General features: G+C 50.7%; 1 protein-coding gene across 1 annotated transcript; it reads left to right on the top strand.

Moving 5' to 3' along the window:
• On the top strand, positions 1–23,669 carry CYP4B1 (cytochrome P450 family 4 subfamily B member 1). The gene is made up of 12 exons (XM_065929284.1): positions 1–220; positions 15,543–15,684; positions 15,866–15,910; positions 16,482–16,609; positions 17,433–17,557; positions 17,845–17,996; positions 18,151–18,257; positions 19,522–19,712; positions 21,441–21,574; positions 22,354–22,418; positions 22,521–22,603; positions 23,008–23,669. Exons 1-12 carry the CDS (start codon positions 41–43, stop codon positions 23,189–23,191), a joined length of 1,536 nt encoding a protein of 511 aa, XP_065785356.1. The 5' UTR covers positions 1–40; the 3' UTR covers positions 23,192–23,669.

Below are 23,669 nucleotides of genomic sequence, written 5' to 3'. Positions count from 1 at the left end.
TAGGAGGCAGGCAGAAACCTGCGCGACTGCAACTCCAGCCATGGTGCCTGTTTTGCTCTCCCTGAGTCTCTCCCACCTGAGCCTGTGGGCTTTTGGACTGGTCTCGGTCTTAGTCTTCCTTAAGCTCATTCGCCTGCTGCTGCGGAGGCAGATGCTAGCCAGGGCTATGGACAGATTCTCAGGGCCCCCCACCCACTGGCTGTTTGGGCATGCCCTTGAGGTAAGTGACTGGGCGGAGGATAGAGAAAGAAACCAGCCTCCTTCCCGTCTGGGAGTCTGGCCTAAGCTGCTGGGGGCCATGGAAGGAGATCCTATGCTTGGGCAGAGGAATGGGGTTCTGTGAGCCGTGATTCCAATTCACCTTTCCCACTGGGTCTCCCCCTCACTCTCACTTTCCAAGCTGGCCTCAGGTGGGGGTAGGGAATGGGGGGTGGCATTTAAAAGCTGGAATCCAGAAGGGCCACAGACTCCTCCCCATCATTTTGAGGCCCAAGGTTCAGAGAGAGCTCTGCTAAGGACTCAGGGATAATCTGGGAAAAAATTCCCCAGATAGTCTGATCCAACTAGGCAATCTCGTTTAGAGCTTAACCAGTATCCTCTTGTTCTGTACACTGTAAATATTTCCCTTTTGAGGGCAGAAAATAGAAGTGAAGATGGGACAAGTGCTCTCCTCTGAGAGACCTCCTGAACCATTTAAAAAGTTGGTGCCCCCAGAGGTGGAGTTCTCTCTGCCATGCCTATGAACTGGGTCAGGGGCTAGGCAACTTCCTGGGTTCAGATTCTGACTCATCCTTCCCAGTTATCTCAGGGCGGTGGGGACCCTTAGCACCCCTTGTCAGGAAGAGCTCTTAGTTCCTACCTCCATGAGGATCTAGAGTAGAGGTTTCTGAACACACAGAAAGGGCCAGCTGCATTGGAATCAACTGGGAGAAGCAGATTCCTTGGCCCCTGAGCCCTGACGACTCTAACATTTTGGAGCTAGGGGTCTGAGTTAAAAAATGTCCCCAAGTGTTTTGATCTGCAGCCAGGCTTGGGAAAGTAGGTATAGCTGCCAGAAGTTAAGGTTTTGAGGGAGGAATATAGACTTCTACTATGTCCTGAGTAAACTTTTCCCAGAAGGAGTCTAGGGAAATGCCTTTCCTTCATGATTGACACTCAGGATAAGCCTTACCTCCGGGTGGGATCAAGAATGTGATCAGTCGCTCAGTTGTGTCTGATTCTTTGTGGCCCTATGGTCTGCAGCCTGCCAGGCTCCCCTTTCCATAGGATTCTGCAGGCAAGAATACTGGAGTGGGTTGCCATGCCCTCCTCCAGGGGACCATTCCAATCCAGGGATCAAACCTGCGTCTCCTGCACTGACAGGCAGTTTCTTTACTGTTGAACCAGTGGGGAAGGCCAGGTAAGAAGTCTCTACAAATAACTGTCATCTTAGGATGGCCTAGTAACATACCTGCATCCTAGACACACCCAGAAAAGGACAGAAAGGTCTGGAAGATGAATCAGACCCAGGCTCTGCTCTCAAAGAGCTTATTCTCTAGAGGGAAAACAGACACCAGAGCCTTTGCTGCCACCAGGCTCCTAGGGGCTGGGGTGCCTCACCAGTGTTTTGCATCAGCCCCGGGTTTGGTATTTCAGTGCTTGTCCTGTATGGTTGTCATCTTCTGTTTGCTTGTTCATCATCCTCACTTGACCATGGAGATTTGGTCTGATTCTTCCCTGTCCCCTCAGGGTACAGCACAAGCCTCCCCAAAGCAGGTATCACTGTATGAACAGACAGTGAACATAGGTGAGTAGGGCAGGGTATCAACAGAGGAGACAATGATGGAGAAGACAAGTGGAGGGGCCAGGAGTTATCTGGGGGGGCTGTTTAAGTACAGGGATGTTCTCTTCATGGGAAGGTTGAGGTATGACCCTAATGCGGAAAAGAGAAGCATTTAGAGAGACCTTCAATCCCTTTGCACTCATGTCTCCTCCTTTTCTCCTTGCCTCCATCAAAGCTGGATTTGCCAACAGCCTGTGGGCTTTCCTAGGACAGAGACCTTGCTCCGTGAACCTCATATCAGTGCTGTCTGCCCTCTTTCCCCTGGATGTTCCTGCCCTCACCTTGAGAATGTATTAAGGACCTGGAACACAACTTAGCTTTGGCGTCTTGGCTCTCACACAAGTATCTGAAGGGCCTTGGCGCCAGGAAGGGTGGGCAAGGCCTGGAGGGGTGGTTTCTCTCAGACACAACAATTATTTCCTGGGGAACCATGGCAGGTTCAACACCCCTGCATTCTTCCAGGGCTTGGCACCTCTGCTCTCAGCTGAATGAACTTGTCTGCTGATCAATCCATGACTGATCAGGACATGGTCAGTCTGTACAGAGTAACTGCATGTTTGATTCTCGGGCCTCGTGGTGACGGAAGTAGGAAAGGAAAGAGGAGGACTGGTGGTAAAAGGAAGGGCCCCAGGGGCTGGGAAGAGATGTCCATCAGGATTCACTTCTCCCCTCTTGGCTGCCAGTTATAGTCTGTCCTCTACCCGTCAGCCCCCTCAATTCTTAGAATGCATCACCTTGAGGCAGGGGGATTCTTTCAGGGTCTACCTCATTCCACTCCGGGGCCCAGAGAGGATCCAGCACATAATAGGTGCTCAGCCATATTGTTGACTGGAAGTTGGGGCCCCTGGGAGAGGCCCAAGGCTCTAATCTATGTTGGAAGGAGAGAAAGGAGAATGCCAACTCCAAGCCCAGGGCAGGTGATTTCCTGAGACTGTAAAAGCCTTCTTCCCTGGTCCTGCTCAATGCTGGGACGGTCCCCTTGACCATGTTCAGGTTAGTGAAGAGCGCTGGCCTGGGGATGTGGCTTATTTTCACTCAAAAGACATTGATCATGGGCCTTCACCATGCTTCCTCTCTGTGCTTCCATTTCCTTTTCTCCACATTGAGAAAAGCCTTTTTACCTTGCTGGGTTGAAAGAGGATCGACAGAGATAAAGTATAGGTAGAAGGAAATGGTAACCCACTCCAGTATTCTTGCCTGGAGAATCCCATGGACAGAGGAGCCTGGTAGGCTACAGTCCATGGGGTCGCAAAGAGTCGGACACGACTGAGTGACTTCACCCTGCAAACTGCTGGGCAGATAGACATCATGTGTCAGTCACCATAGGCAGACTCTGCTGCAAAACACAAGGAAGCACTTGCTTTCTTCATCCTCTTCCTTCCTCCTAAATCAACCCAGTCTTCGGGAGCCAGATAAGGTCCTTTTGTTCCCAAGCAGCTAGCATTATCTGACCAATTACTCTGGGTCTGGCCCTATGTTGAGGCCAGAGGAGGAAGGAACAAGACTGGAGCTGGGCCCTAGGGGAACCCGGTCTGCAAGAGAGAGATAACACAGCACAGTGTTCCAGATCCTAGGGCCCAGGGAGGGGTTGCTGTGCTGAGACTGAGAAGAATCTGGACATAGCAGTCCATGAAAGTGCGGAAGGAAGGGAGGAAGATGATACCTATAATGATACCAAAGGGAGAGGCCACAAGGAGCACTGTTTGTTTAAGAAATTAGTTTATTTAACAAATGTTTGTCTTTCAAAGTCTTCTATGTGCCTGCGTGGGTAGTTTTGTGCTTCTGGAGGGGTGAGAGAGAGGGCAAAGAGGAGAAAATAAAACTGGAGTGGGGTTGGAGACAGATCACATGGGACCTCACAGGCCAGGTCAAAAGGCTTTATTGTGAGCACAACAAGGAAGAAAGGAGTGGACTAATGCAAGGGAGTGAAGAGCTCAGATTTGTGTGGTAGAAAGATAAACTTTAGCTTCTGGGTGAAGACTAGATTGGCAGGGAGAGCAGGGTGGAGGATGGGGTAATGTTGATGGCGTGAGCCAGCTGGATGAGGGAAATGAGAGGCAGAGCAGGCTGTCTTGGTGTTGTGGGCATGGGGGGAGAGGAGGCATTGACACCTTCACCGTGGCCAAATATGAGATGTAAGGGAGACTCCCTTCATGTACCAGGAGAAGGGGGACATAGGATTGCTCTGGCAGCTTTGTTAGACTGTGGCATCAACACAGCTGACTCAGAGCAGAATTTGGCAAAGTAACCTAAAGAGAGAAAGGACCCCTGAGCCACAAGACTGCTATGTAGCCTTGAGGAATCAATTTCTGTGTCTGTCTACGTGTAGAAATGTGGGGATCTGAGACCCAGGAAGCAGGGGCTTAGGGGTTGACAGCACCTGTCAGTGTCTGGATATGGGAACCTTAGGTTCTGGATTTGGGGTGTTTCTTGGCAGGACCTCCCTCCTCCCCACACCAGCCCCCAACCCCAGAAGAGCTACATTTGGTTCTCTGAATTCTGGTTAGCTGATTCCAATGTATAAGTCTCTTCGTGGATCTGCAGGGGAGAGGGGCAGCTTCCACAGGGCGTCTCCCTCAGTATTAATATAAATCTCAGAGAAAACATCATTCCTTGTTTCTGGTTGGTATCAGCATGGATGGTGTTTCCATCCGTAGGTACGGGAGGAGGGGCAGATTTGGGGGGCAAACATGCTGTGTTCACATTCAGAAATGCTGAGCTTGAGGGGCCTGGAGGATGTTATGCAGAAATATTGAGGGGGTGACTGGTCATGTTTCTGGAACTCAGGAGAAAGGTAAGCTGGGATGATAGATCCATTTAGGAACCAGTCAGGTAGATGCCAGAGGAGGCAATGGAAGTAGGTGAGAAACTTCAGGGAGAAGGTGCAGCTTGGGAGCAGACTAGAGGCTGGACTTTGGGAAGCCTCAGTTTTTGATTAACAAATGATAGGTGAGGAGCTGCTGAGATGGGGCATCGGGAGAGGTAGGAGTGTTCTGCCCGTAGTCCGAGTCCCCGGTCGGGAAAGAAGACTCCTCGAAACAATGCAACTCGCAATAGGGGAATTCATTACTGACTCGAGCTAGGGCCTCCCGCCCTCACCAGGTGTGTGAGGACGAAAGGCTCTGAGCCCCAGTTCTCTCGGGTATTTATTAGGTCAAAACAAGCAGCAGGTAGTTGGCGCAATCGGATTGGTTACACAGTGGGTAGTTGGCATAAGCGGATTGGTTACACAGTTGCAAGGTAATTTTTGTTGGCCCTACGTGGGGCTTTCAGCTTTCCCCTGATAGGTTCCCTTTCTTCTGGCTAGGCATATGTTGATTGGCTGGCTCCAGGAGGCCTGATAATTATGTTACCCCGGGAAACCAGGCCTACTCCTACTCTAGGCTGCCTGTCATGACGTTAGCCGTGACAGCCTCACATTTCCCCCCTGTCTTTATACTTTTGTAGAGGAATCTTTCTCGTCACCCTGTGAAATTGACTGATATTGTTGTCTCAATACCATAATTTGGATGGTATTTAGGTGCTACCTAATAAATGAGGCCAGACGGTTTAAAATGCATGGACCAAAGGTCAGTAACAATATTAATACTATAAGTGGACCCAGGAGGGTGGAAATCAAAGTGGTCAACCAGGGGGAGCACTGAAACCAAGATTTAAACCAGCCTTGTTGGGCTTTTCGTTCTCTCTTTCGCTGGGCTAGTCCCTCTCTTACTTTTTGGAGAGATTTTTGTACCACCCCTGAATGGTCAATATAGAAACAGCATTTTTCTCCCAGTGCTATACATAATTTTCCTTGTTGCAGAAACAACAAATCTAAACCTCTCTTATTCTGTAACACTACTTCAGCCAAGAAGCTCAAGGATTCTTGGAGGTGCGAAATGGACTGTTCCCATAGTTTTGCAACCCCAAGCGGCGCAATAAAAAGAGTCAACTCTCTCACACTTCTCAATTTGGTTCCGATCCCTTTTTCCCCCCGGGCAGACATAGACATGCACCTGTTCATAGTACTGTGGGCCTTTTTGCTCACAGTTACGGGTGAACAGACCGAAAGAGCCGTGGGCAAAGAACTTGGTCAGTTGGTGGGGACCAAATCCATTACTGTCAGCCGCCAGCACGCACAAATCAAAGGTCAGTACTGGCCACCATGTCTCTTTGGGGTCCACGTTGGAGCTCGAATTAAGCACTTTTCCAGTCTCAGGGTTGTAGATCACCCAAGTCAGGTTAGCCGGCTGATGGGGGCTGTGGCTGGTTGCTCCTGGGCCGATGAAAACTGTCATCAGCAGGAAAGTTAAGAGGGCTCCCGTCGTACGAGTTTCAGTTTCAAAGGGTTTGACGGGTGAGGTCTTGCCTCCCATTCTGCTTGCATCTTTTCCTGTTCTTCTGGAGTGGCTTGCCGCACGTGATTGCAGTGAACCTAGGGCCCGATCACGTCGACCTTAACAGCAGTAGGAGTGGTAAGGAGAACAACATAAGGGCCTTTCCATTTAGGTTCTAATGCTTTAGATTGGTGTCGTTTTACCCAAACCCAATCACCCGGGCCAATATTATGTGAGGAGATGGTCCCCTTGCTTGGACCTTTGTGTATCTCTCGAATTAATTTCCAAACATGGCTATGCCCCTTGCTTAATGCCATCAGTGATTGCTGGAATTGTCCCAAGGTAGGGGGTGGTAGGCATTTTCCCTCGAATATAGGACACACAGGAGGGGGTCTTTCATACAGACTCTCAAAGGGGTAAGATTCAGTTTATAAGGGGTGTTATGCACTTGAAAGAGCACGAAGGGAAGGAGGGTCACCCAGTCCCCGCCAGTCTCTATTGCCAACTTTGTCAAAGTTTCTTTTAGGGTCTGATTCATTCTCTCAACCTGTCCTGAGCTCTGGGGATTATATTCACAATGTAACTTCTATTTTGTCCCCAGAGCTTGGACCAGCCCTTGTACAATCTGGCTCACAAAGGCAGGTCCGTTATCAGAGCCCATAGTCACTGGCAGCCCGTACCTAGGCACTATCTCCTCTAAGATCTTTTTAGCAACCACTGTTGCTGTCTCTCCCTTAGTGGGGAAGGCTTCTACCCATTCTGAGAAGGTATCTACCAGAACCAACAGATAGCGATACCTGTACTTGCCTGGTCTTACCTCAGTGAAATCTATCTCCCAGTGTTGCCCTGGCTCTTCCCCTCGGTACCTCGTTCCAGTGTGTTGCCTTTTCTCTGTCGAGGGAACCTCAGGTAGGCTGTCTGGAGAAGAGTCAAGGTCTTTTTCTCTCCCAAGTGTGTAGTTGTGTGCAGGTGTTCACATAGGTGACGACCAGGATGGCAGGCAATATCAGGTTGTTGTTTTGATCTCGATACCATCTATCTTTGTCATCCTTCTGGAGGGTGGTATCCTCGTTGATCTGGCGGCTGCTTTAGAACCCCTTCGATGGCATGGGGGGTGTAAACCCAGAGTTGCTGTGCATATGTCAGCTTGTCGGCGTCGTGGACGAGGAGGGCAGTGGCTGCAATGATGCGGAGGCAAGGGGGCCACCCAGAGGTCACTGGGTCCAATCGCTTTGAAAGGTATGCTACCGGCCACTTCCATGGTCTCCATTGTTGCGTCAAGACCCCCTTTCCTATTCCTTGCTTTTCATCTACAAACAGCTGGAATGGCTTATTTGGGTTAGGCAGGGCAAGGGCTGGGGCTTCTAGTAGGGCCCGTGTGAGTGTCTGGAAAGCCTGTCTCATTGGCTCAGTCCAAGTCCAGTTTGGGGTCTCTTTACTTTTCTCATACAAGGGCCGGGTCTTCTCAGCAAACCCCATGATCCACAGTCTGCAATATCCAACAGTCCCCAAAAACTCTCTCACCTGGCGGGGGGTCTTGGGCTCTGGTATCTGCAATATTGTTTCTTTCATGGCTTGAGTTAGCCACCTTTGCCCCTGCCTGATCTTATACCCCAAATAAGTGACCTCTTGCCAGGATATTTGCGCCTTCTTTGCGCTAGCACGATATCCCAAGGTGCATAGAGTCTGTAAGAGGTCACCGGTGGCACAGCTGCATGCCTCCTCTGTGGTTCCAGCCAACATAAGGTCATCCACATATTGCAGCAGGATGACCTCTGGGTGGCGAGTCCGATATTCATAGAGGTCTTCACTCAAAGCCTCATTAAACAAGGTAGGGGAGTTTTTGAATCCTTGTGGGAGGCGGGTCTAAGTTAGTTGTACTACCGGTTGGACTTCTCCCTCAGTCCACTCAAGGGCAAATATTTCTTGGCTCTGGGCCACCAGGGGTAGGCTGAAAAAAGCATCTTTTAAGTCCAACACAGTGTACCAAGTGTACTCAGGCAGTAGACTGCTCAGGAGGGTATACGGGTTGGCGACAGTAGGGTGTATGTCACTCACCCGCTTGTTGACTTCTCGTAGGTCCTGGACAGGTCTGTAATCCGTACTCCCTGGCTTCTTCACCGGTAGTAAGGGGGTGTTCCAAGGGGATTGGCACCACTTGAGAATTCTGGCATCCATGAGCCATCAAACATGGGGAGTGATCCCCCGCTGAGCCTCCTGGCTTATAGGGTATTGTCTCATCCTCACAGGAGTCGCCTCGGCTTTTAGTTTGATGACGACCGGATGTCTCTGCTTAGCCAGTCCCATTCCTGCTGTTTCTGTCCATGCCAACGGGTATTTGTGGACCCACGGTTGTATATCTGGTGTTGTAACCTCTGAGGGCTTAGGCACAAAAAGTTTGTATTCATCTCTTAAAGCTAGAGACAAGACATGTATAAGTCCATCCGTGACTGACATTTTCCCAACGTCAAAATGGATCTGAGCATTAACTTTAGTCAACAAGTCCTGTCCAAGTAGAGGGACTGGGCATTCTGGTATCACCAAAAACGAATGGGACACCTGATGGGTCCCCAGATTTGCTTTCCATTCTGTGGTCCAAAATATCTGTTTGTCCCCGTGGCTCCCTTCACCAAGCTGGTTTTTTTTTTAGACATTGGTCCCAGTTTTTGATTTAAAACAGAGTGTTGGGGGCCAGTGTCCACCATGAAGCCAACGGGTTTCCCCTCTACATGTATGGTTACCTAGTACTCGGGGAGGGGTGTCGAGTCTTGACTCCCCTAGTCCGCATATAGAACTCGAGTTCTAGGGGAAATTCTCTCTCTTCAGGTCCCTCTTAGGGCACTCCTTTTTCCAGTGCTCCCGTTCTTTGCAGTAAGCGCACTGATATTTTTTAGGGCCTGCCTTTTTGGCCTCTCTCTTTTTTTTTTTTTCCTATCTGGGGGCCTCGAAGCTCCAACCTGGTTATTCCTGGTGCTGGAGTTCATCTTTGGTGCTGAAGACAGAGACAGGTGTTGGAGGTCAAGCATACGCAGGCTTTGGGACTGAAAAACCTAGACTTGAGAGTTGTGTGCTACTGGGCAAGGCCCACCATACTTCCCAGCCAATATGTGGTGCTAGAAGAGTCGAGGTGACCTGTGTCAACCTCATCCAAAGCTTCCCAAGCTCCTTCTGTTGAGCCAGGAGTTGCTGCCATGTGTTATGCATTCACATACATTCACAGATACGTGTGCAGTAGTATACTTGTCTCTGAAAGGGAAGACGGAGGATAAAGTCACTTACTTGTCTCTAGAGTTGGGGGAAACCATTTCTCTGCTCCTTGGAGCATCACGCATAGATCCCTTCCTCCAAGCTCCCCATGGCTCCCTGCTCATTCTCATAGCTGAATCTCCAAAGAGTTTGTGTAAATTGAGTCTTTTTTTTTCTCACTGATTTTCATGTTTTTTTCAGGGATGCTGCCTCATCTCAATTTTTGCTTCTTGTCAAGCACTCACAACATCTCTGGCTTTGACTACACAGATTTGCTGTCGTTGACACTGCCTGGGGCTCACAAACATGCTGAGTGCTCATGAATCTGGTGTGTGTGGGGGGCGGGGCAGGGTGCATGGAGTGGGGAAGACTATAGCACCCTAGGGCATCTAGGAATGTCCATACTGGAGGAGAGCATACCCAGGAGGATTTGGCCCCCAACTCCCAAGTGACAGTAGAATCCTGTGTAGCCCCAGAGAGCAGACTGCACACTCATGGGGAAGGCCACAAGCTGGCAGCTTTTAGTTCGGTGACTAAGGAGTCTTTTTTAATTTTTATTTTATTTAATTTTTTAATCTTTTTCTTTCTTTCTTTTTTTTTTTTGCCACACTGTGTGGCATGGGGGAGCCTAGATCCCTGGCCATGGATTGAACCCGTGCCCTCTGCACTGGGAGTGGGGAGTCTTAAGCAGTGGACTGCCAGGGAAGTAAGAATTAAGATGATCCAGAGATGGTTGGGACTACTACATTTTGAAAAGCTGTAAGTTCTTGGTTGCTTGAGATGTTCAAGTTCTGGGGGCAGAAATTCCCACATGGTGAAGGAGCTGGGCCAGGCAACTCTGGGTTCTGGGAACTGGAGATCAGCATGACCTGCCTCAAGGGAGTCACGCAGGCTGAGGAAGAGGAAAGCCCATCCCCTCCCCTCCTTAACAATTTGTTTTTCTGAACTGCTACCCCATTTTGTGAACAGATTTGTTTGTTCCCCATGGGAGAGCTGTGGCTGCAGCAGACTGGCTAAGCGGGTTTCTTGTTTCTTGAACACTCACCCTCTGAGATTTGGCTCAACTGACTGACGACTTGGGCAGGCTCATTAAAAGGAGGGGGAGCAGAAAGTGCCTCTGTCAGAATCCCAGTTGGCCTAACTCCTGTGGAATGGTCATCTTTGTCTTTGGAATGTACCATTCCCACCCATAAAGAAGGACTGTGGTGTGGCAATGTTGAGGTCTCTTTCAGATCTACTCCTCAGAGCAAAACTTCCTCCAGTTCTGAGGAGGTAGAGAAGAAAGTGGTGCCCATGCTTGCTCTTCCCATTCTCTCCTGTTTATTCTTGGTGATGTCTACAATGGCTGCAAATGTGAGAATGAGTGTCATGTGGCTCTGGAGCTAGGGTCAGTGAATTATCTCCATGACTTGCTCTTTTCCTGCTTCCTTCCTTTTGGAGAAAAACAAGCTGGCCTAGACCTCAGAGTCCTGTAGGCGTCCCAACTTGGGTCATCTGAGGACTGATCTGAGATGTCCAGTTATGTAAGCCAGAGAAGCTAGCCAAGCAGCCATAACCCCTTGAGAGAGGAAGCCCCAGCCCTTTTGATGGGGCAACCGCTCCACTAGTGGGGCCAGGTACCAAGAGCTATCCTCACTCCTGCAAGGCTCCTGGGGTGATCAAGGGCATGCAGAAGAAATCTGGGTGTGAGGAGGCAGAGCTTGCTCAGGCTGTGTATGTGCTGTGTGTGCTATGTGTCAGCATGAGGTCAAATCTTCCGTCCTGGGTGGGGATGCTGCGGGCCAGGGGGATACTCACAGCTAATGAAGAGAAACATGAGGCACAGATGAACCAGATCAGCCAAGGGTTCCTTCCAACCCTGAGATTCTGTGAGTCTGAATTTGTGATTTAAGCCTCTCTTTGTCCCCTGTCAATTGAACTTGAGAGGGATGGAGAGAAAGGACACTGTCACGGTAATCAAAAAGTCAGCAAGGAAAACCCAGGAGCACAGATGGAAAAATAAGAGGGACACGGGAGGAAGGGATTATTTCCAGGGATACCAAACAAGAGGGAAGCAAGAAAGAGGTCAGGGACACCAGAAGGAAGGTTCCCTTTTACTGATAGGCAGAGATTATGTTGCTCACTTGTAATCTTTTGGACATTGTGTTCACCAGGGCAGTGAAATTCTTAAAACTCCCTTGGGTTGAACTCAGAATAATGAGTTCAGAGGCAGAGGGGGAAAGGCTCAATGGGGAGATTACACAGGACTCTACAGAGGGCCTGGAAGGAGAGGAACCCTAGAAAAACCACAGATGATTGGCTGGAGGCCAAAGTAGCCAAGCCCAGTCCCCCTTTGGGAGAAGCGGCTTGGTCTAGACAAGGATTCCTGGGGCTAAATTTTCAAATGTCCTGTGTTCTTCACGGTTGTTTCCTGGAAGATACAACATAGATTAATTGAGTGGGTGAGGACTATGAAAAGAAACTTTACAAGGAGGAAAAGCTGGGCCAGTCCTTGCACAGACCTTGTCATGAACGGCACACCCTAGGATTGTGCAGTGTACAGTTTATATAGCTGAACACAGCAACCCAACCCTGACAGGTTTCAGTATGGGGAGGAGAACGTGGGTCTCTAACCCGAGTCAGAGTACTACTAACCTACAAGCAAAATGTAAGTCAGTTCACACCTCTGAGCCTCAGTTTTCTCATCTGTAAGATGGGAATAATTGCTCTGTATTAGGTACCTGAATTGATCTATGAATTCACTCCTGTAGCACCTGACTTATGGGAGATACACAATAATATCTGTCCCCTCCCATCCCCTATTTCGTGAGAAAGAATGTGGAAATGAACAGTGAATCTGGACTTTAGCCAGGGTAGGCAGGCTAGGTTCATCTGGGAAAACAAACAAACAAAAATCTGCAGTACTGTTTACCACACAGGAAGTGCTAATGGTGGCCTTTCTTCTTTGACTCCCCAGATTGAGTGAGACTTGGATTGATTCTTCATGAGATGGGCTATCTCTGGCCAATGTTTAGACTAGCCAGATGTTTTGTATGCTTTCTCCCTCCTTTCTGGTCTTCTTTGTCAGCTCCTTTTTCATTCTGTTCATCCAGCACACTGTTTATCAAGTATATTCTGTATCCGGAGCCCCCTGCCGAGCTCCATAGTGACCCAAGGATGCCCCACACATGATCTTTGCTCCTGCAAAACTCACGGCCCACAGGTGGGGTCAGGTCAGGGGTCCTGGGTATGAATCACAGGTCTATTGAGAACCAGCTGTGTGACTAAGCTTCTCATAGTTGACTTGTTCTCAACTCTGAAGTAGGGATTATGATGGTGCCTACCTTATAGAATTTCCTGAGAGTTAAATAAAAGAATTTGCATGCAGCATTAGCTCAGTATCTGAACACATCAAATACTCAGTGAATGCCAAATGTTAGTTTTATTAAATTTTTTGGGTCTTAGATAAAAAGCAAGGCAGAATACGGGTAAGGCCCTAGTAGGGCTGGAGAGGTCCAGAGGAGGCAGAGATGTCAGCTGGTGGAAGGTTAGAGAGGTCCCTGGAGAGGTCATTCAGACTGGATGCCAAGGTACAGACAGAACATCAACGGGCTTTCTTGGGTAGAGGGTGTACGAAGAGCGAGGAATGGTATGTAACAAATGCTCAGAGATGATGCCACACCCCAAGAGGTCAACTTAATTTCAAGTACTCAGACTCAGAAGGCTACCAGAGGCACAGTTAGCATCCATCTCCTCCAAGGATATGGGCAGCCAGCCAGCAAGGCGACATCAGGCATTCCTCACAACCTCCTCATAGCCATCAGCCACTGTCTGCTCCTCAGGGGCCAGCCAAAGGCAGGGAGAAAAGCTCCCCATCCTGGATGTGGGTCAAGCTTGTTTTTGAATCTCCAAGTCCAACCGAATCCCTGTGTCCACTAGCAGTCCCAAGTGTCCTGCAAGGTCATGCACATTACCAGAGTCACCACACTCAGAGAAGCCCAAAGCATGGTGCTCTCATCAGGTGTTCATGGTTCTTCCAAGTCCAGATGTTATTTACATCCCAGGGTTCATTTGGCCGTAGCTGTGTTGCCTAGCAACACAGCTGATGTTCTACAGTTGTCAAGTTTCCGGGGGAATGGGTTGGAGAGTGTAACTCAAGGGTCAGTTTACCTTGTAACATGAGACAAAGTTTGGTGAATGCTTTACACACAGTTGGAAGTACCTCAGGGCATGTTCAGACCATACTCTTTAGTGCAATTTAGGGGCATTGAGGAGGAGGATGTGTGCAGGAGATGCAGGGATGAGGCTTGGAGGAAGATACTGGGAATGGGAGGGAAGGTTTGAAGGAGAGGAAACTTCTGGTCAGTCAAGGGCTTCCCTTGCCCAGGATCCACATGACCTCAACTAATGACATGCCTGCCTGTGTGTTCATTAATGCCACAGTGACTTGCCCAAGTTCACACATCTGAAAAATAGGGGAAATCAGTATTCAAACCCAGGTCTGTCAGGCTCCAAAGATTGCTGTGAGTTCTTGGGAAGCAACCTCAGATCTCTGTACTCAGGCTCCTCTTACTTCCTTGGTGGCTCAGATGGTAAAGCGTCTGCCTACAATGCGGGAGACCTGGGTTCAATTCCTAGATCAGAAAGATCCCCTGGAGAAGAAAATGGCAACCCACTCCAGTATTCTTGCCTGGAAAATCCCTTGGACAGTGTAGCCTGGTGGGATATGGTCCATGGGGTCACAAAGAGTTGGACACAGTTGGACTGAAAAGCTTCACTTTTCCCTGAAATGGGAAGAATGGCTTTGAGGATGTGATGAGTCAAGTTGTAAGGTGCTTAAAAGAAGGCCTGGCACACGGCAGGTGCTTAATGAAGATAAGTTGTTACTATACTGTCTCCCAAACTATGGCACTAACCCATGGGCAGGCCACTGGAGAGTTTAAAGTGTACTTCTAAAAGGCTCCTTCAAAATAGGGGAAAATGGATAAATACATAATGGTATACCCCTGAAGTGGAATACTAGGCAGTTGTTGGAAACACTGTGAAAAAAGTGAAGTCGTTCAGTCGTGTGCGACTCTTTGCGACCCCATAGACCGAAGCCTATCACGCTCCTCCATCCATGGGATTTTCCAGGCAAAAGTACTGGAGTGGGTTGCCATTTCCTTCTCCAGAGGATCTTTCCAACCCAGGGATCGAACCCGGGCCTCCCTCATTGTAGGCAGATGCTTTACCGTCTGAGCCATCAAATATCTTAAATAAAAAAGGCATGTCTTGGAAAGGTGTTTATCATATACCGCACTCACATAAGGCAGCTCTGGGTGAGTAGATGTGGTCAGAAAAACCTCCAAAGTTGGTCTCTCGCGCCTCGTCTCTGGCCACTGCCCCATCTAGTGGCAGCTCCTGGGACACACCACACTTTTTCCTACTCTAGACACTGCTTGCTGCTCCCTCTGCCTCAGAGTGCTCTCCCTTACTCTTCACACGGTCAGCTCCAGTATCGTCCTTCAGTGTGACCTTGAATGTCCTCTCCAACAAGAGTCCCTCCTGGGTTCCTCTATTTCAGTAGGGTCTGCCTGTTAAGTCTCTCTCCCAGCACTGCGCTTATTTCCTTGTTAAGTACTTACTACTGTCTGCAGTCATTTTACTTTGTTGCTGACTTGTTTATTACCACTCTTCCCCCGCCTAGAGTGAATGGGAAGGACTATGTTTATCTCATTTCCCTGAGACATCTAGTCAGTGCTCTGCACATAGTATGTCCTCAATTAAAAAAAAAAAGTGCCCCATGATTTAGGGGTGGAACCGAGGTGATTTTGAGGTGTATCGAACAACAAGATGGAATTCTCTTTCTAATGAAAACTTTGATGCGGAAAGAAACCTCTTTTTGGCTGCAGTGGAGATAGGTTGGTGGCAGGTACCAGATGGAAGTAAGCTGACCAGTTTGGGGTTACTGTGCTCACCCAGGGGCAATAAAGCATGGCTTGAACTTAGAGCAGTGGCTCTGGGGCTGGAGAGAGGACTGAGCCCAGAGATGTGTAGGACTGTGACTGGCTGGAAGGGAAGGCCTGCAGGAGGAGGGAGAGGTGCTCCCTGCACCTTCCCAGGCAGGCTCCTCTCTTCCCTGCTGGCCTGGCTGGTGATGCTGGGTTCCTGAGTGGCCTGGCCTTCTGTTGCTATTTCAGATCCAGAAGACCGGGAGTTTGGACAAGGTGGTGTCCTGGACTCACCAGTTCCCTTACGCCCACCAACTCTGGCTTGGACAGTTTCTTGGCTTCCTGAACATCTATGATCCTGACTATGCCAAAGCTGTATACAGTCGAGGAGGTGAGGACTCCTGGGAGAATTTGGAGCTTCCTGAGAGCAGAGGGCTCAGGACGCCATGTGGGGAGGGGTCCTGGGCCTGCACCTTAAGTCTGGGCAGGTGAGGTCCCTACCCTATAAATCACCAAACATCCTCCAGGAATCCCCCAGTCCCCATTTGACCAAACTTCTCTTTCTGTTATAGACCCTAAGGCCCCAGATTTGTATGACTTCTTTCTCCAGTGGATTGGTGAGTAGGCACTTGCCCTCCCTGTCCTTGGTGCTGGGTGACCAGGAGCCATCCCTGCCTGATCCCTCCTTGCCCAGTGTCCACTCTTACGGTTACTCCATCCACCAGACCACCTGGCCCCACGTTGCCACCCTAAGCTCAGCTTCTTAGTAGGAAATAGCAGAGGAGGCAGGAGAACTCCGGGCTGCCTGAGAGGTGGAGCTCAGGCAACTTGTCCTGCCAGGGTGTCCTCTTTCCTGGGCAGGCAGGGCAAAGGCTCTGGGCAATGTTTTAGTGTGAGGAACAGCTTCCTGGAGGAGGTGGCACTGCAGGTGATTGGAGGAGATTTTACTGGTGGTGCTGGCTGGGGCAAGGGCCTGGGGAAAGGAGCGTGGAAAGACAGGACCCAGGCTGATGTCACCAGAGGCCGTGAGGCTGGGTGACTGAAAGGCAGACCTGGGTTTGGATGCCAGGCTGATCAGGAGGATGGGAGTAGGGTTAGGCGGGGTGGCATGTGCTTGATCCCAGGTTGCCAGGGGTGGGGCAGGATTGTGTGAACTGACCAGCAGTCCCTCTCCCACGCCTTCCCCAGGGAAAGGCTTGCTGGTTCTCCAAGGGCCTAAGTGGTTCCAGCATCGCAAGCTGCTCACACCTGGCTTCCACTATGACGTGCTGAAGCCCTACGTGGCTGTGTTCGCCGAGTCCGCACATGTCATGCTGGTGAGCTCTCTGTGCCAGGATCCTGGAGGCTGTGCTGCAGGGCCAGCCCCCCGCCCCCACTTTCTCCTGGGAGAGGGCAGTGAGGAGAACTGCTGAGGCCCGAGGCCCTGTTCTGCCTGCAGCAGCAGTATGAGCCTTGCTCTGCCTGATACCTACTGCCTGCTGTGTGCTGACAACGTGCTGACGCCCCAGGCTGCCCGACAGCCCCAGCTTTTGTCTCCACCGGGAGACCAGCACTTCCTCTTCCCACATCAAAGGGCCTCTGCAAGACCCCTAAGAAAGCTCCTACTGTAGCAGACTGGAGGGCTGCCTGTGTTTGAGAATATTAGGAAGACCTTTCATATCTAAAATGTGTCTCCTCATCCTTGGCCTAGCACAACTGCCTGAAATATTGTCAAGAGTAACTCTGAAATGGATGCTGGGGGTCAGGGGTCAGGAGTTAGGCTCAGAGCCTCACAGCTGGATAATCCGCGAGATTACCTGGGCTAGCCTTTCCGCTTGCGAGAGACTACCCCCTTCCTGACCCCCCAGCATCACTGCAGGCCTGACGCACACAGACTGTGCTGGGGAGCTTACCACCTCTTGGCCCTCCTCTTCCCTCATACACAGCTGCCCTGGCTGTGTGTGCTGGGTGAGGCTGCCTGCGGGTTCTGCCCTCTGAGCCTGAACCACCCCCCACTCCCCACCCATAAGAGCAGGATGGAGGCCAAGCCAGGGACACGGAGCGTGTGTGGGGAGGACAGTGGTGGGTCCTACGGGCAAGGTGGGACACCCAGCCTGGCGGGCTCCCTCCCCTACATCACCTTCCATCTCTGGGCCCTAGGACAAATGGGAGAAAAAGGCTCGTGAGCAAAAGAGCTTTGACATCTTCTGTGATGTGGGCCACATGGCGCTGGACTCACTCATGAAATGCACCTTTGGCAAAGGAACCAGCGGCCTGAACGACAGGTCAGGGGGCCCTGGGGGCTGACCACGGTCTCTACCCGGGTCGGCTCAGTGGGCGTATGAGGTGACAGGACTCCTGGTCTGAGAGGAGAGGGGGGTCCTGCTCTAGGGAGCCCCAGCTCAGGTGGAGCTGGGCCTTTCCCATGGCTTTCATGGGAGGCTTGATGGGGCTTCATGGGAGGTGGGGAGAGGACGGGCAGAGAGTGCAGTGCTTGGAACTGGATTCCACTCGCTCGGGGGCTCTGCTGTGGGTCAGGGTCTCAGCATCTCTCCCTCCCTCCACTGTGTAGGGACAGTAACTACTACCTGGCAGTCAGTGAACTCACACTGCTGATGCAGCAGCGCATCGATTCCTTCCAGTACCACAATGACTTCATCTACTTTCTCACCCCGCATGGCCGCCGCTTCCTGCGGGCCTGCCAGGTGGCCCATGACCACACAGGTGGGCCTTTCCTGCACCGCCCTCCCACAGGAGGCCTAGGTCCTGGTCTAGCTCCTCCCAGCCCCAGGGGGACCCCTCCCATTGCAAGACCTCTGTTCCCCTCTTGAGCAGAGGGTGGGTTCCCAGGCAGTGACACCCTGTGCTCCCGGCCCAGACCAGGTCATCAGGGAACGGAAAGCAGCTCTCCAGAACAAGAAAGAGCGGGAGAAGATACAGAGCAAGAGGCACCTAGACTTCTTGGACATTCTCTTGGGAGTCCGGGTGAGTGTGCAGTCACCCACCCTTGCCTAAGAAAGTGTCCCTGACACGGGTCTTCAGGCTGTCCTCCTGGGACAGGGCTCCTTGGACAGCAGCAGGGGCTGTTAAGCATCTTTTCCCTCTTTCCCCAGCAAATATGACCTGTTTCTTGTCCTGTGGTGCTGGGCTGTGCTCTGTCACTCAGCCATGCCCAACTCTTTACAACCCCATGGACTGTAGCCTGCCAGGCTCCTCTGTCTGTGGGGGATTCTCCAGGCAACAATACTAGAGTGGGTTGCCATGCCCTCCTCCAGGGGATCTTCCCAACCCAGGGCTTGGACCCAGATCTCCAGCATTGCAGGTGAATTCCTTATTGTCTGAGCCACCAGGGAAGCCCAAGAATACTGGAGTGGGTAGCCTATCCTTTCTCCAAGGGATCTTCCTGACCCAGGAATCGAACTGGAGTCTCCTGCATTGCAGGCAGATTCTTTACCAGCTGAGCTACCTGGGAAGCCCTTGTCCCGTGGTATATATCAGCAAAGGCTCAGAGGTGGGAAGGTGACTGGTGTGGTGCTGGGGAGAGATGTAGTGGCAGGGAGACTGGGTCTACATGAAACAGAAGACCAATTCCAGCCTTCGAAGACTGTGAAGAATCTTAGCAACCTAGAACCTTAGACTTTATACATTACTCATTCATTCATTCGAGTTGGTCATGGCAACCCACTACAGTACCCTTGCCTGGAGAATCTCATGGACAGAGGAGCCTGGGTGGGGCTAGAGTCCATAGGGTCGCACAGAGTCGGACATGACTGAAGTGACTGAGCACCTGCAGCAACATTTATTTATTCACTCATTCAGTTGGTCCTTTCACTCCACAAGCTCACTGAGCCCTACTCTGCATTAGTTCTCATGCTAGGGATGCAGACACTGAGAAAGCCCTAGCCCTGGCCTCCTGACTCTCACAGGTGGCAGGGACAGGAGGTAGATGTTGACAAAGACCTCTTCCTCCTCCAGAAGGCATTGTGTGTGTCAGGTGAGCCAAATTGATAGGACTGGGTAAGGTCACAAGTCATTTGGCCAGAGGGATCAAAGAAGGCTTCCTGGAGTAGGAATCATCCAAGCTGGCCTTGGGAGAACAGATAGGAATCAAGAGGATGGTTCGAACCCCTAGTCTGAAAAGGAATTTCCTTCCCTCTCCCAGACCTTCATTTGACAGCTACTCTTGTGAGGCCTTGTTGGAACCTACCTCACATGCCTTGGGCTGTCCCATTGTGCTTTCCTGACCCAGGATGAAGAAGGCATCAAGCTGTCAGATGAAGACCTCCGGGCCGAGGTGAACACATTCATGTTCGCAGGCCATGATACCACCACCAGTGCCATCTCATGGGTTCTCTACTGCATGTCCCTGTATCCCGAGCACCAGCGTCGTTGTCGGGAAGAGATTCAAGAGATTCTTGGGGACCGGGACTCCTTGAAGTGGTGAGTGAGGCTGTGGGTGAGCCCAGTCGGTCCGAGGGAAGAGCTGCGCCTACAGGACCATCCTGGAAACCAGGCGAGGGCAGTTAGCCCTTGTCATTTTCCCGTCCAGACTGTGGCTTTTGGGGGGAAGCTATGCGTGGACACAGCCCCGAGCCCTTTCTCTCACCTCAGACCATTTTCAGATGTGTCTTATAAAGGTGGTCAAGAGGTTGACTTTTGGGTTGGCTCCCTCTGGTGGCAGAACCTGGCTACCCTTCTGGGTTCCCAGGGAGCACTGGAAAGGATTTGAAAACTGAGGATGAACAGAGCTGGGGTAGCAGGAAGAGCTGATTCCCTCCCACCTGCTTTTGGATGGCCATGTGCAGCCTCTAGACTCCTCTGATGAAGAAGAAAAGGCTGTTGCCCAAACTTCATCACTTAGAAACTTACAACTATTTTGTTTCTTTGTTCAAGCTTGACCTCACTATCATGACACTGATTTATGCTGACCTCTCTCTGGAGAATGATCTTTGGCAATTTTGACTGGCCCCCCTCCTGCCTGTGCCCTCTGCCCCACCTCTGCCTGCCTCTTCCCCTTGGGCTTTCGAGTCCTGTGTTACCTGCAGCCCAGGGACAGGACACAGCAGGGGCCACAGAAAATGCTCAGTTGAGGGGAGAAACTTTAGATTCACTGAGGGAGACTGACTTAGAATTCCAGGATCTGGGATTTGAAGGATGTGGTTTTACTGGTCAGAGGTTGGAAGCATCCTAGGGTGTCCAGCCTAGTGCCAGATGCTGTTAGGAGTGTGGGGGTTGAGGGTGAGTGGCCAATACTGCCCTGGGGGAGTTTTTAGAAGGACAAACTTGCAGAACCAAAAAGCTAGAGAAAACCACAGAGTGGGGTAAGATTGAGCAGCCCCATGTTCAGAACAGAGGAGTCAAAAGTGGTGGGCCCAAGTTGGCTTTCTAAAGAGATGTGTGAAGCTCAGAAAGGCCAAGGGCGAGAGTTGGGTGCTCGGGGTGCTCTGGGTTGGGGAACAGTGTGAACACAGCCTGAAGGGAGGGAGTTGAAACATTTATTTAATTTTCATTTTATTCCATCTCAATCTTGAAGCAACTTAAAGGACACATTCAATTAAATGTAGAACACAAATAAAAAATGAGGACTGGGGGAATAAACCCTAGAATTTGGGGCTCTGTAGTAAGCTGTTGCACAGTCATTATAGCTGGAGCACATTTGAGGTCTGAACTTCCTAGTGGCAAGAGAGAAATATCTATCCATCTGTCTATCTATCTATCCATCTATCTATTTATATGTAGTTACTCACCCCCTCCAAGCTCGTTATTGTTTGGCATTTATCACTTCATTCAGTCAATGTATGTCAGCCCCTACCCCTTTCCATTCCAGCTCCATGGGGAATGAAGCAGAACCTAAAGAACTGTCCCTTGTGGGGTTTCTGTGGGACACTGAAAGAGTGACCTTGCCTTTGATGGCCAGGTGCACATACACCCCTAGGATCCTCTGCTTTCCCTTCCTAGCAGGGAAGATGAGGGAGGAATGGAGAAAAGTGGAGCCAGGCCCCTGCACCTGAGCGTCCACTCCATGTCTGGCCTGGGCACTTGGAGTGCTTGTGTCCCTCTGACTCCCTGACGTGTGATGGCGGTGAAGTGGGGATTCTGGCTGGGCCTGCCTTCCTGCAGGACTGTGCTGCTCCCCAGTCCACAAAGACCTGCTTGTGTTGCTGGCAGGGATGATCTGGCGGAGATGACCTACCTGACCATGTGCATCAAGGAGAGCTTCCGCCTGTACCCGCCTGTGCCCCAGGTGTACCGCCAGCTCAGCAAGCCTGTCGACTTTGTGGATGGTCGCTCTCTGCCTGCAGGTGGGATGGGGCAGATTTCAGGGTGGAACCAGAGTCCTTGTGGGTGCTCTCTCTACCCATGTACCAGAGGGGAGGAGATCAGGCTTTGTGCTCGGCCAGCATCAAAGTCCTAGCTCCACAGTGTGTGGGTAAATCCACCAACCTCTCCACCTCTGCTCTGTCTCCTAGGAACTGGGGGTGAGAAGGGTCCTTGCCATACAGGGCTGTTGTCAGGATTAAAGAGACAGTATTCATCAGGGCTGTCATGTGCCACCAAGCAGATTGTGCCTGGAACAGCTTCAGGAGGAGTCATTCACTTAGACTATAATGCTGGGCAATGTACAAGCTGTACAATCGTGTGTGGTAGTTTCGTAAGGAGTGTTTGACTCTGGATCTGACACATAATAAGCACCCAATGAATGGTAGTTGTTACTGCTGATGGCATAATATTATGAATAACTACTTCCCTTGAGAGTCAGTCAATGGAAAGTAGAAAGTGGGTAATAATCCTTGCCTGTCCTTCCTCATGGTAGGGTGGGTTCAGTCCTCTTTTCCTTTTCTGTTCTACAAATGTCTGTGTCAGGTCCTACACCTGGTACTGGGGCTATAGGAAGTAGGTGTGCTGTTGATCAACACACTTTGATGTGTTGAGGATGGTTATGAACTTTCTGTCACTGGCAGTGCTAAGGGAGGGACTGGTGCTTAGTTAGGGGCACCAGTTAGGGGATTCTGACCCTGTGAGGAGGTGGGCCTGGCTGTCCCAGGACTGTCTGGTCACCAGGCTTCTGCTCTGCCCACAGGCAGCCTGATTTCTCTGCACATCTATGCCCTCCATAGGAATAATACAGTGTGGCCTGACCCTGAGGTATGCCATCCCTGGGCTCGGAGTTCGGGAGGGGGTGTGCTTCTGCGGGGTCAGCCTGCCCTGGGACTTGGCAGGTTATTCAAGCAAGTCTGGTCCCCTCAGGTCTTCGACCCCTTGCGCTTTTCTCCTGAGAATGTGGCCGGACGCCACAGCTTTGCCTTCATTCCCTTCTCTGCTGGGCCCAGGTAAGGAGAGCCCAATGTCCCTGTCCAGAGGTGAGGATGGAGGATGTCATGGAACATCCTTTGGGGGAACTCTGGGATGAGGAGGGCCATGCCACGTGTGTGGTGACCCTGATGTGAGGGAAGTTTAAGGGACCCTCTTCCTATCATTAGCATACTCTTGTCTTTGGCAGGTGGGGTGGGTGAGTCATTCCAAGAGAGACCCCTAAGTCACAACCCACCTAGTGAACCTACCTAGTCTGGGACCCTCACTATGCCCCCAAGATCTGCTTCTGAAGTCCAGGCCAATCAGTCGATCAGCCAATGATTCATCCATACTGACTGATTTCTGTTGGACACTTAGAGCGCTAGTTTTCATCACTCTGGCCATCTCATAGCCTGATGTCATTTTGTGCTGCTCATTGCAGGAACTGCATTGGCCAGCAGTTTGCTATGAACGAGGTAAAGGTGGTCATAGCCCTCTGCTTGCTCCGTTTTGAGTTTGCCCCGGATCCCTCGAGGCTACCCATCCAGATGCCCCAACTGGTCCTACGCTCCAAGAATGGCATCCACCTCCACCTGAAGCCGCTGAGCCCGGGCTCTGAGAAGTAGCTCTGCTGAGATGAGGACCCCAGAGAGCCCAATCTGTGGCCTCTTCCTGGACGCTGCCCTCTCCAAGCTGGTTGTAGAGTAGTTGTGTTCCCCTCTCTGCTGTAGGCTTGTGGACTAGAAGCAGAATAGGCATCTGATAGACAATCACCTCAAAGGCAATGCCATGTAAACATGTATGTCTATAAATGCTTACTGCACATGTGTTCCAGAGCTCACTCATTCATTTAACAAACATGCTGAATACCTACTTGCTTCTAGATTCTTTATTGATCTCCCATAATTGTCCATCTTTCTAAAATTTACACAGCATTCACATGGAATCTGTGCCTTGGGACTGGTGGTTATGATCAGACACTCATCCACTCCACATGATAGACAGATGGCTTTCAGGGCTTGCCCCCTTCACCGAGATCTGTTTCTTTGTTTAACTTTGTATGTATGTGTCTGGAATATAATAGACATAAGGAAAAACTGCTTA

The sequence above is a fragment of the Muntiacus reevesi genome, chromosome 1 (genome assembly GCF_963930625.1).
Source record: "Muntiacus reevesi chromosome 1, mMunRee1.1, whole genome shotgun sequence".
NCBI classification, from domain to species: Eukaryota; Metazoa; Chordata; class Mammalia; order Artiodactyla; family Cervidae; genus Muntiacus; species Muntiacus reevesi.
The sequence above is the reverse complement of the archived record's forward strand: the minus strand, read 5'-3'. Positions and strand labels throughout refer to the sequence as shown.